The 13,044-nt window shown below is 45.5% G+C and overlaps 1 protein-coding gene across 1 annotated transcript in view; it reads right to left on the bottom strand.

Annotated features, from left to right (window-relative positions):
* BRWD1 (bromodomain and WD repeat domain containing 1) overlaps positions 1 to 13,044 on the bottom strand; it is a 115,187-nt gene that overhangs the window by 65,162 nt on the left and 36,981 nt on the right. The window contains exons 19-22 of the mRNA XM_039527263.1: positions 12,401 to 12,584; positions 10,994 to 11,087; positions 9,505 to 9,645; positions 1,398 to 1,480 (exon numbers count right to left, since the gene is read on the bottom strand). Coding sequence (XP_039383197.1) covers positions 1,398 to 1,480; positions 9,505 to 9,645; positions 10,994 to 11,087; positions 12,401 to 12,584 — 502 coding nt within the window. The remainder of the gene's footprint in view (positions 1 to 1,397; positions 1,481 to 9,504; positions 9,646 to 10,993; positions 11,088 to 12,400; positions 12,585 to 13,044) is intronic.

The raw sequence follows: 13,044 nt of genomic DNA, 5'->3' as shown, positions 1-13,044 counted from the left end.
TTAAATGTAAAGGACTCACTATTCACAAATCCTTCATATGCACTGAAGACTCACATCAGGAAATAAAAATTCTGCATTTCTCATATTAAAAATATATGTCACCACACATTCTTACATTCCCAAACTGTATTTGAGAAAGTGTGGTATCAGACTACTTAGCTTTTGTATTTGCTGATTTCTGAGTCCTTAATTTATCTTATGCACTTCTTATGATAAATTGGAGAGCTGGCCTCAATTCAACAAGATGAAATTTAATGAAGACAAATGCAAAGTACTTCATTTAGGAAGGATAAAATCAAATGCACAACTACAAAATGGAGAATAACTGGCTTGGTGGTAGTACTGCTGAAAAGGATCTGGGGGCTACAGTGAATCACAAACTGAATATGAGTCAATGTGATGCAGTTTTGAAAAAGGTTAATATTCTAGGATATATTAACACGCATGTTGTATGTAAGTCAGAGGAGGTAATTGTCCCACTCTATTTGGCATTGGTCAGGTCTCAGCTGGAGTACAGTGTCCAGTTTTGGGTGCCATACTTTTGGAAAGATGTGAACAAACTGGAGAGAGTCCAAAGGAAAGCAACAAAAATTATAAGAAGTTTAGAAAACCTGAACTATGGGGAAAGGTTAAAAACTGGCCATGTTTAGCTTTGAGAAAAAAGACGACTGGGGGGTGGGACCTGATGATAGTCTTTAAATATTTAATGGCTGTTGTACAGAGGACTGTTCAATTGTTCTCTATAACCGCTGAAGTTAGGACAAGTAGTAATGGGCTTAATCTACTGCAAGGGAGATTAGGTTAGATATCAGGAACAATTTTCTAACTATAAGGGTCGTGAAGCCCTGGAATAGATTTCCAAGGGAGGCTGTGGAATCCCCTAACACTGGAGGTTTTAAAAGAACAGATTAGACAAACACGTGTCAGGGATGGTTGAGATTTACTTGGTCCTGCCTCAGTGCAGGGGGCTGGACTTGACTTCTCAAAGTCCCTTCCAGGCCTACATTTCTATGATTGATGATAAAAGTCACCGTGGTAATTCAAACATCAACTTTTTAACTTTAATGTTGCCTTAATAAGATATTTGTATTTAGCATACACAAAATGTGGCTTCCCTTTTTAAAAAACAATCATTTCAGTAAGAGTAAAGAAGTGAATATTGGCAAGGTTTCTTGTTTAACACACACATAGGTCCCTTGACTGAGCATCTTCCTTGATTGCTGGTAAAAAGCCCCTAATCCCAGGGTGTTTTCAGAAAATGGATTTCTTCAAGTAACCTAATCATGATAGAACTTTATATTGGAGATTTTAATCTACATTTGTGTAGACATTCAAAAACAAAACTTGACAACAGTCAGGAGAGACTTATGTGAGAAAGTGGAAATATTTTTTTTTACCTAGAACTGTTACTGTTGCTTTTCTTGTCACTTTTCCATTCTTCCTCTTCAGAGGAACCTGAGCCTTCACTTTCTTCTGCTTCCTGGATAAAAAAAAAATAGTTTAGTTGACTATCAATCCTAAATTTATTTATTTTTTGCAGTGCATATTGTAAGTTTTATATTGTTTTAAACACTAAGATAGCATCCATAAGGGGATGGGAAGATATCAAGTTAAAAGAGATCTCCTTACTATGTTAAAAAATAACAAATTATTAAAAATAGTGAAGTGAAGTTCTTTAATTTCTATTTGAGCTGACTTCCTCAATACTAATACAAACTAGCACTGCATATTAAATTATTCAGCATGAGTAGACTGTACAGAAACACATGGGCCATAAGAACTGTTACAGCTGTTTCCAAGGCTACAACAGCCCCCTTCCCAGTGGTAGCCTCACTGTTTTGCCTATCAATACCTTAGCATTCTTTGATTGCACACTTTGCAAGATTGCAAATTATATTTCAAAATTATTATTAAAATATCTTAGACTCTTGATGTCCTCATGAAGTCAGTGTATGACAGAACCTGGCTCACTTAGCATGCAAAAGAAGGATTTAAAGTGGTAGAGGAAGGGGATCCACAAATGAAAAAATACCATGCCCCTCCTCCCCATAAAAACAGTAGAGTTCTAACTTCTGTAAATTTGTTTTCCTTAAATATTTTATACAAGATGGGCATGGTGATTTTGTAGATTTTCAGTATACTGATTGACCTTGTATTCATTTTTTTTTAAAGTAAAACAATGTATATTTAAATACAAAATGGATTACATGGTATGTGAAATATCCCCCAATATACTGCAGAAGTTTCCTGCAATTTTTGCCCATGTGAATTTCAGATTCCTAGGAGCAATAGCACATTATGAATTTAAGGACTGCTTTTTTAAATAGACCTAGTAACTGGGTATCAGCATGAGGGCTATCAGAGCTGGTCATCACTCAGGTTGTATCCTACAGCATACTACACAAAACATATGTTAAAAGAAAATTGTTAAGGTTGCAGAGTCAAGCACTCAAGGTTAAAAAATGACAGAATTAAGGTTGCCTGTGCATTCAACTGCCTTAACCCTGATACTGTCCTCTACTCCTGCAACTCCCTGCCTCATTCACTATACATTTTTTGACTTTCAACAGGTGAAACAGGGTTCCTACAGACAACAGTCTCTTCATACATGACTCTGATTCAACCCCATAGCATAGCTACCAGTCTCTTCCCCTGGCTTCAACTACCATATTTCCCAGCCCCAGTTCTTCAATCCCCACGTCTGGCTCTTGTTCCCTCTGCATTTGAGGGGCAACACGGTGCAGCACAAAGAGCGTCTCAGTGCTTTTTGTTCCTGTGCCCACCACCACCGCAGCCAGGAGCAGCACTTATAGGGAAACTCCTGCTCAACCCCTGCCCAACACAGAAAATCTTTGGAGAATTTAGCTGCCAAACTCCAAGTCATTACTTAGCATATGCAAACATACTTGTTTTCAAAGAATTATAAACTTGGATACATTTGGGCAGTTTTCCCACAGAACAACAAAAGACATCTGAAACCAGGGGGTAGCCAATTCCAAATTTCTAATCCGTACTACAAAGCATAAAGGCCTTAGAGCTTCTTAATGAAACAATTGTAAGGGTTTTTTTTGTTTTGTTTTTTAACAATAGGAAAAAATATGTTGTTTTGCAAATCTCGTTCTTGGAAATGGGTAAGCTATTTTTGCTGAAACTTTCAGAAATGTTCAACCTGAGGCAGATGACTGGCATGGAAAATAATAGCCCAAACAGAGTTTGGCACAGTATTTATAAACAACAGAAAGCAAGGTTTTATAACAGAAGTGTTGGGCAATCTAGAGCACTCACAATATCTGTTGACAGTTAACATATTATAGAAATATTTGTTCTTGTAAAAACAGGGATACATGCATTTTCTGCAACAGAAAAAGACAGTTACTCACCTTTGTAACTGTTGTTCTTCGAAATGTGTTGCTCATATCCATTCCAATTAGGTGTGTGCGCGCTGCGTGCATGTTCGTCGGAAGATTTTTACCCTAGCAACACTCGGTGGGTCGGCTGGGTCACCCCCCTTGAGTGGCGCCGTTATGGCGTCGGATATATACCCCTGCCGACCCAACGGCCCTTCAGTTCCTTCTTGCCGGCTACTGCGACAGAGGGGAAGGAGGGTGGGTTTCGAATGGATATGAGCAACACATCTCGAAGAACAACAGTTACAAATGTGAGTAACCGTCTTTTCTTCTTCGAGTGCTTGCTCATATCGATTCCAATTAGGTGATTCCCAAGCCTTACCTAGGCGGTGGGGTCAGAGTGAGATGTTGCAGAATGCAAAACTACTGAGCCAAATGCTGCATCATCTCTGGACTGTTGAACCAATGCGTAATGTGAGGCAAAGGTGTGAATCGATGACCAGGTAGCTGCCCGACATATTTCCTGGATGGGAACATGGGCCAGGAAGGCGGCAGATGAAGCTTGAGCCCGAGTAGGATGGGCGGTGAGGTGGCTAGCTGGAACGTGAGCCAAATCATAGCATGTACGGACACAGAATGTTACCCAAGATGAAATTCATTGGGATGAGACCGGTAGGCCTTGCATCTGGTCTGCCACGGCTACAAAGAGCTGAGGTGACCTTCGGAAGGGTTTTGTTCTCTCAATATAAAAGGTGAGAGCCCTGCGATCGTCTAGGGAGTGCAGCTGTTGTTCCCGACGCGATGGGTGCGGCTGCGGGAAAAACACTGGGAGGAAGATGTCTTGATTGACATGAAAGGCGGACACCACCTTAGGGAGGAAGGAGGGGTGTGGTCACAGCTGTACCTTGTCCTTACGGAATACCATATACGGGGGGTCCGCTGTCAAGGCCCAAAGCTCAGATACTCGTCTTGCCGAAGTAATAGCGACGAGGAAGGCTGTCTTCCAGGAAAGGTACAGCAGCGAGCAGGTGGCCAGTGGTTCGAAAGGAGCACCCATAAGCTTGGCTAGCACCAGTTTGAGATCCCAGGTAGGGGTCGGGCGTCTGACTTGAGGGTACAAACGTTCCAGTCCCTTGAGGAACCTTGAAACTATGGGGTGAGAGAAGATTGATCGGCCATTTTCCCCTGGGTGGAAGGCGGAGATGGCTGCCAGATGCACCTTTATGGAAGAGACCGCTAGGCCCTGTTCTTTCAGGGACCAGAGGTAGTCCAGGACAGTAGGAACGGACACCTGCCCGAGGACTGAGTTACGCTGAGTGCACCAGCAGGAGAAACGCTTCCACTTGGCCAGATATGTCATCCTAGTGGAAGGCTTCCTACTGCCCAAGAGCACCTGTTGGACCGAGGCAGAGCAACACAACTCAGACTGGCTCAACCACGCAGCAACCATGCTGTGAGATGAAGAGACTGCAGGTCCGGATGGTGAAGCCTGCCGAAGTCCTGTGTTATGAGATCCGGCCAGAGTGGCAGGGGAATCGGGTCTGCCACTGAGAGGTCGAACAACATGGTGTACCAGTGCTGCCTCGGCCACGCTGGAGCAATCAAGATCAGGTGGGCGCTGTCCCTGTAGAGCTTGAGTAGGACTCTGTGGACGAGTGGAAACGGTGGGAAGGCATAGAGTAGGTGCTTCTTCCACAGGATCAGGAATGCGTCTGAGAGGGAGCCCAGGAAGCATCCCTGGAAGGAGCAGAACACCTGGCATTTCCTGTTTTCTCGGGAGGCAAAGAGATCTATGTGGGGAAACTCCCATTTCCGGAAAACAGAATGAATGACGTCCGGACGAGTTGACCACTCGTGAGACAGGAAGGATCTGCTGAGATGATCCACCAGAGTGTTCTGGACTCCTGGGAGAAAAAAGATGCTACCAAATCGATCGAATGGGCTATGCAAAAGTCCCAGAGGTGGAAGGCTTCTTGACAAAGGAAGGAGGAGCGTGCTCTGCCCTGCTTGTTTATGTAAAACATGGCCATTGTGTTGTCCGTGAACACTGATACGCAACGGCCTTGGAGATGGTCTTGAAACACCTGGCATGCTAGACGGACCGCTCTCAGCTCCCGCACATTGATGTGTAAGGCCAGCTCTTGAGGCGACCAGAGGCCTTGAGTGTGAAGGCCCTTGAGGTGGGCACCCCAACCCAGAGATGACGCGTCCGTGGTTCGGGCCATCGAGGGTTGCAGTGGGTGGAATGGCATCCCTGCACAGACTAGAGTGGAGTTTAGCCACCAGGTTAGGGAGCCCAGAACCTTCCAGGGGGTAGTAGCCTCGCATGCTTGGTCACGAAAGTGCAGGAGGCCATGTGACCTACTAGGCTGAGGTAGGTGAGCACCGACGTTGTCAGGACGGTTTGAAGACCTCAAATAATTGAAGCCATTGCTTGAAAACGCGACTGTGGGAGGCAGGCTCTGGCCAGATTGGAGTCCAAAACCGCTCCGATGAAGTCTACTCTCTGCGTGGGTGTCAGAGTAGACTTCTCTGTGTTGATCATCAGGCCTAGGCTCCGGAAAAGGTCTGACGATGTGCAGGTGCTGTGACACTTGTAACTGGGAAGTCCCTCGAATGAGCCAATCGTCGAGATACGGGTAGACGTGTACCCGACGACGCTGGAGGGAGGCGGCAACTACAGCCATGCATTTTGTGAACACACACAGAGCCGTAGAAAGGCCAAACAGAAGTACAGTGAACTGAAAGTGTTGATGGTTGACCACAAAACGGAGGTACCGTCTGTGTGGTGGGGAAATTGCGATGTGGAAATACGCGTCCTTCATATCGAGGGCAGCATACCAGTCTCCCGGATCCAGGGCCGGGATAATGGTCCCCAAGGTTACCATGCGGAACTTCAGCTTTATCATGAATTTGTTGAGTTCTCGCAGGTCTAGGATTGGTCGTAGACCTCCCTTTGCCTTGGGGATTAGGAAGTAGAGGGAATAAAACCCCTTGCCCCTCATGTCTTTTGGCACCTCCTCTATGGCTCCCATGGCTAGGAGTGACTGGACCTCTTGTAAGAGGAACTGCTCGTGAGAGGGGTCCCTGGGACGGGGAGGGAGGGCGGGAGAGCGGGGTTGAAACAAACTGGAGGTGGTATCCCACTTCCACCATGCGCAGGACCCAACGATCTGAAGTTAGCTGGGACCAGGCAGGGAGGAATTGGGAGAGGTGGTTGAAAAAGGGAAGAAAAGGATCCGGTAAAGCAACTGGTGGGCTGCCCTCGGGCATCCCATCGAAAGTTCTGCTTGGGCCCCGCTGGTGGTTTAGGGGGTTGCCTGATTTTGACCTCCTTGAGGGCCAGACTGCCTCCGACGATTCCCTCTACCACGCCTTCTGCTAAAGTCCTGACGCGGCCTACGCGGGGCGTAAGGGCGGTGTGGCTGGGGCCGGAAGGTCCTGCGTTGGGTCACTGGCGTATGCATACCCAGCGAGCGCATTATAACGCGATTGTCCTTCAGACTTTGCAATCTGGGGTCAGTCTTATCTGAGAACAGGTCCTGGCCTTCGAAGGGCAAATCCTGAATAGTTTGTTGTAATTCAGGGGGAAGGCCTGATACCTGGAGCCAGGAGATACGCCTCATCGTCACTCCTGACGCTAGAGTTCTGGCTGCAGAGTCTGCTGCATCCAGAGAGGCTTGGAGGGAGGTTCTTGCTACCTTTTTACCCTCCTCAAGTAGGGCCATAAATTCTTGACGGGACTCCTGTGGAAGAAGCTCTGTAAACTTCCCCAAGGACACCCACGTGTTATAATTATATCTACTTAGGAGGGCTTGTTGGTTTGCCACCCTAAGTTGAGGCCCCTGGCCGAGCATATTTTGCGGCCTAGGAGGTCCATGCGCCTAGCTTCCTTTGACTTAGCAGCCGGGGCTTGCTGGCCATGACGCTCCCTTTCGTTCACCGATTGCACCACTAAAGAGCAAGGAGGTGGGTGAATGTAGAGATATTCATACCCCTTTGAGGGGACCATATATTTTCTCTCTACTCCCCTTGCTGTAGGTGGAATCGAGGCTGGGGATTGCCAAATGGTGTCTGCATTAGCCTGTACGGTGCAGATAAACGGAAGAGCCACTCTAGTAGGTGCATCAGCCGATAGGATGTCCACGATAGGGTCTTCTATTTCAGGGACCTCCTCCACCTGTAAGTTCACATTCTGAGCCACTCGTCTCAAAAGGTCTTGATGGGCCCTGAGGTCAATTGGTGGAGGGCCTGAGGAGGATGTTCCCGCCACCGCCTCGTCAGGCGAGGAGGAGGAGGAGAGGCCCGGGACCAGGGGGTCCTGTGGGGGCTCCTGTACTCGAGAAGTGTCATCTGTGTCAGGTGGAATCTGGATGTCTGCAGATGGTATCGGAGCCTCATCCGTGCTCGTGGGGGGGAGGGGGGGGTTTACTGTCGCCTCTGGTACCCAGTGTTCTGACGGGACCGACCGTGGAGCCACTGATGGAGCACCTTGGGCTTGGTGGTATGCCCACGGTGTCCAGAAGGACCAGTGATGAGGCCCTTGCTCGTGGCTCTGGCTCTCTGGAAATATATGGCTGGGGACGTCAGAGTCACACTCCTGAGGATAGGATGCGCTACCAGCCTGCGATGACACCCATGTGTGTCTCGATGGCCACGGCGGTGCCGATAGACCCTGGGAGGGCGCCACTGTTCTGGATGCTCGATCCCGGGGTGGAACCAGGGAGCGGTACCGGGAGCTATATGGTACCGCGAGCGAGACCGGGACCTTCTACCGTAGTGGTGCCAGGAGGTCGATCGGGATCTCGAGTCCCTTCGTCTGGAGCGACTGCGGGATACACGGTGCCGAGAGCGGTGCCGTGAGTCGGATCGGTACCGGGCGTATCTGGCCAGCGAACGAGATGTCGAACGGTGCCGCGAGTGCGACCGGTACCACGATGGAGAGTGGCGCCGGGACTGCGAGCAGCGCCGGGAGCGGGAACAGCGTGATCGAGAGCGTCTGTGAGACCGTGATCTTGAACGACGTCTCTCTGTTGGACCAAAGGAAGGTGGCCTTACTAGGGCCGGTTTCCCGATGGATTGTATGACCCGCACCAGCGATGCCGGGGGTTGAGGCCGTGTCGACTCCGTCATGGCGATGAGCTCCCTTGCCGTGGAGAAGGTCTCTGGTGTAGAAGGGAGGGCAAGCTCAACCACAGCATGAGCCGGGGAGCTGTCAGGCACCGGACTCAACCGCCCTCGTGCCGCGCTCAGTGGAGCCACAATCGGCGGTGCCACAGTCGACGGTGCCGGACGAACCGTCTTCAAAGAGCACTCCTTCTGTGGAGCTGAAGCAGCTGGAGCGCTATGTTGCTTCCTGGGTCTCGGGGACAGGGAGCAGTGCCAAGCAGATGTCGGTGCTGGTAAGGGTCGGTGCCGGGGCTCCTTCTCGGTACCGGAGCGGTCCGGGGCCGAAGAGGCGCTCCTTACAGAAGCAGTCTGTTGGGCGCTCGGTACCCGACGCTGCAGGACTAAGTGCCGACTCTATGAGGAGCTGTTTCAATCGAACGTCCTGCTCCTTCTTTGTCCTTGGTTTAAACGACTTGCAGATGCGGCACTTATCGGTAAAGTGGGATTCCCCTAGGCACTTGAGGCAGGAGTCGTGGGGATCCCCTATTGGCATCGGCTTTTGGCACGCCAAGCACGGTTTGAATCCCAGTGGGGCATGGGCCCGTACCAGGGTGGAGGGAAGGGGCTAATCCCCGATCCCCCCTTAAACTATATACACTAACTAATACTAACTATAACTACAAGAACTCGAACTATACACACAACAAACAGCAAAGAACTACGAGTAGCTAGGGACGTGGAGATTAGCAAAGCCGCGCTCCACAGTTCCAATGACCGTCACGGGTGGTAAGAAGGAACAGAAGGGCCGTTGGGTTGGCAAGGGTATATATCCGGCGCCATAACGGCGCCACTCCAGGGGGCAACCCAGCCGACCCACCGAGTGTTGCTAGGGTAAATATCTTCTGACGAACATGCACGCGGCGCGCGCACACCTAATTGGAATCGATATGAGCAAGCACTCGAAGAAGAATCTGACATTTTATGAAACTTTCAGGATACTTTCCACTAACTCCAGTTACTAAATTAAAGAATTTGGAAAAGCACTCACTTGGTTTATAAAGCCAAAACAGTCATCCCTCTCCTCATCAGATGAATCAAGTTGTTCTGTGTTATTCCGTGTTCGATAACTTGGATATTTACGCCTATGTAGTCTACGCTTGGATTGTATCAGTGAAGCTTCAGAGTCACTCTAATTTATGCAGAAGTAAAAAGTCAGGTGTTACAGAGAAAGATACAATGCTGAATTAATGCAGTCCAATTTTTGCATAAATACATAAGTTAAATATAGCTTTGCAATATGAAAGTAAACTTAATTTTATAGACTTGTAACAAATATTGTGAACACACAAGAACACAGAGTATCTACTCTTGAAGAGCTGAGATCTAACAAGCTATTCAGAGTTCCCACTTTTTGCTTAAATGTGGTACACCTTACGGTAGGGTCAAAATCCTAATGCCATAAGTTTTAAAAAAAGATTTGAACAGTAATTATAGTTGTGTAGTGAAATTGATTATTTACATAAACAGGACTCCTAGTTTATTCTGTAGTTCGATTATCTGCTGCGGAATTGAGGGCCAATTTATGAAATTAAAGAAAAAATAATGTCATATGAGAAGATACCTTTCTTTATAGTTGCATTGATTGTAAGCCAAAAACAAGGAGTTGTTTTAAATGTCAAAATAACAGCTTTTTTTTATAATATAGATCAAAACAAGAAATATAGTTCTTCTGAATTGGTGAGAAAGGCCGGCCACTTTCAAGGTTCAATTTTTTAAGAAGTTATTATAAATTAATAGTGGTTATTTTACAACCTAACAGAACTTGCTGCAAATCCACCATTTCATTTACCATTAGTAGCACACCAATTTGAAATCTACTCAATTAAAAAAAAAAAGTTAACAGTAACTAGATACTTTACCTGTCACCAAATCGCCCTGCCAATGTTGGCTTACAGTTTTACAATCATGTTTTCCTATTTAAACCATTCTGTCTTGTGTGGGCCTTTCCAACGAACAACAGAAAAGGAAAAACTGACTATCTAGGAACAACCCTGAAACTGATTGCACACAAAATGTCATCAAATCCACAAAGTAATCTGCAAAAGACAAAAGTGATACTAGACTACTACTCTGAATTAATTTCTATGAACTCTGAAGATATCATCTTGGAGGATTCTCACTATTTTTACACTCAATAGTACTGTATGTGACTGGGAAAACTGCCCTATCTATACAGTCTTGAATCCTTTAATACAATAATAGCAACATCAAGTCCAATCCAGGCCCGCTCTTGACTGTCAGACAAGAGGCCAACCAAGTTCCAGTCAGTGGATGGAGGAAGGTGAAACTCCCAGAAAAAACACACCAATTCAAGGGAGTCACCATAAAATAAAAAAATTTACCAGAAAAATGGGGCATTGGGGTCTGGGAGAATCCTGTAAGATGGTATCTTCAGAGACATGTGTAGGTACTTTTTCAACTCACGGCTCTCTCATGCAGAAGTTAAGAGCTCATCATTCACTATTTCTGTTTCATACCTTTTCTGAGAACTGGAATGTCTTCCTTTTCCTCTCTGTTGCATAGAGCTCTCTCTCTTCCTCTCCTTTTGCAATCCGGTACTCCTCTTGTTTTCTACAAGAGATTTTTGAAACTTGTCAAAATAAAAGTAAAATCACAATTCTGAAAGTAAATTGAGTAGTTACAGGTTTGTCTTCTTTAAAATACTTTATATTCCGACACTGGACCTAGCAAAATTGACAGTTTAAATGTCCAAATTTTATTCTCTCTTGGAATTGTTATAACACAACGGAGAAATTCTATGGTTTCTAAATATTTAGGGCTTTTATACAGCTATCAATTCATAAAGAAAAAATTCTCCTCACACATTGGCAGACATGGTTGATCAGAAGGATTTACAAGAGAATTTTTCTCCCAAATTCACCACTATCCCTTGCAGGATGAAATAACTTCACCCTCCCCCGATTTTCAATCTATGGTCCCATCAATAGAAGTAGGTCCAAATATATGGATAGATCACCTTCATTACACATCTTTTTGGTCCCATCTACACTACTTGAATCATGCTAACAGGCACTATGTAGTGATAGGCACCAAGAACATATTTTCTCTTTGCAAAGGAACAGGTTTCTAGATTTTCCTTTTGAACATGCTGGCCAAGTAATCTTAGCTGATACCATTTAACACTAGAGGGTTTGCTTCTCTTCCTCCCTACAATCACCAGGCTTTGTAAGCAGGTGATGACGACGACAACACCTTTCCTACTCTTTCCCTTTTTCAGATACCTGGCTCTGAGGCTGGGAAGAAGGAAAAAGCTTTTTATAGCCGCCTTGGCTACAAGTGCTGCTGTTTCTTATCCTCAGCAACAAATGCACCTTCTCTTCCTCTTAGGCATTTAATGCTCCTGTATGAAAACAGCAGCCAGCTGTCTTCAAGAACCTTCTGTTGCTTTCTGTTCAGGCAGTGCTCCACCTGTGTTGCTGATGGATAGCAACTCATACCAGGAGAGGAGTCGATCAGGAGTTTCCAAAATATTTTTTTGAATCTTTCCAAGTTACTGAATGTAACCCTATAACCCTCACTTTTCTGGAAAATGAGGAGCATTCAGTGAACCTAACTATCCTTTCAATTCTTTTGGAACATACTTCATTGTTTGCAGTAAACCCTCTTACATGCTCAAGTTATTTTCCAACTAGTTAGTTCTCCCTTCACCCTTATTTCACATACATTTTCCAACTTAGTTTTGAATGCAACTGAAATTAGTGCAAATTGAAATTACTAAATGTTAGAGTATTTTTTAAGTTTAGGCCTAATAGCACTGAATAAAGGAGAACATTAAGGTGTTAAACGTGTGGAGTAATATTGATAGCAACCTCATTTAAAAAAAAAAAATGTCCTTCATATGAGCCAGCTAGATTTTCACACACCTGAATAAATGCAGTGGTATTTCTGGTACAACTACTCTTCGTTTCCAAGCTTGAAGGTCTCGCTCTGTGGCAATTTGACTTCGTGGAGCATTCTGATGCATTTGACGTACACCTTCCACTTGCCCACTGCGACGCAGACCAATATTGGGGGGGGACTGGATGTCTAAACTTGGCCTTCTAAAACCTAAAAAGATGATGATGAAAGAGTAAAAGATCTTCTGCCACCGGACAGCTTTGGTGTCTAGTTTGCCCCAATTGTTTGACTGTAAATTAGAAATTAACATTCTCCAACGAAAGAAAGCTCACAGGAAACATGTTGAAGAATCCAAACTTTGTGAATGGATTGCCTTCTCTGGTGATAAATACATCTGGGATTTCAAGCTGTTTTAAAAATCTTTATTACTTCCACTGCTACTTTCAAACCCTAATGAAAGGCAGCACAGTATGAAAGATGTTTTGAGTTTTTCCTGCTGATTTTGCACCAACAGCTAGCTAGCTACCTAAATACCATTCCCAGCATGACACTTTTATAGTCATAGGTACATACACATTGAACAGAACCATGTTCATTTTAAATCCACTTGAAGTCCACAAGGTAAAGAAAGGGAGAAGAAACCATTACTCAATGAAAAGACAATTTTGCA

The sequence above is a fragment of the Mauremys reevesii genome, linkage group 1 (assembly GCF_016161935.1).
Source record: "Mauremys reevesii isolate NIE-2019 linkage group 1, ASM1616193v1, whole genome shotgun sequence".
Taxonomy (NCBI): domain Eukaryota; kingdom Metazoa; phylum Chordata; order Testudines; family Geoemydidae; genus Mauremys; species Mauremys reevesii.
Note: the sequence above shows the minus strand (reverse complement) of the source record. Positions and strands in the feature narration are given on the sequence as shown.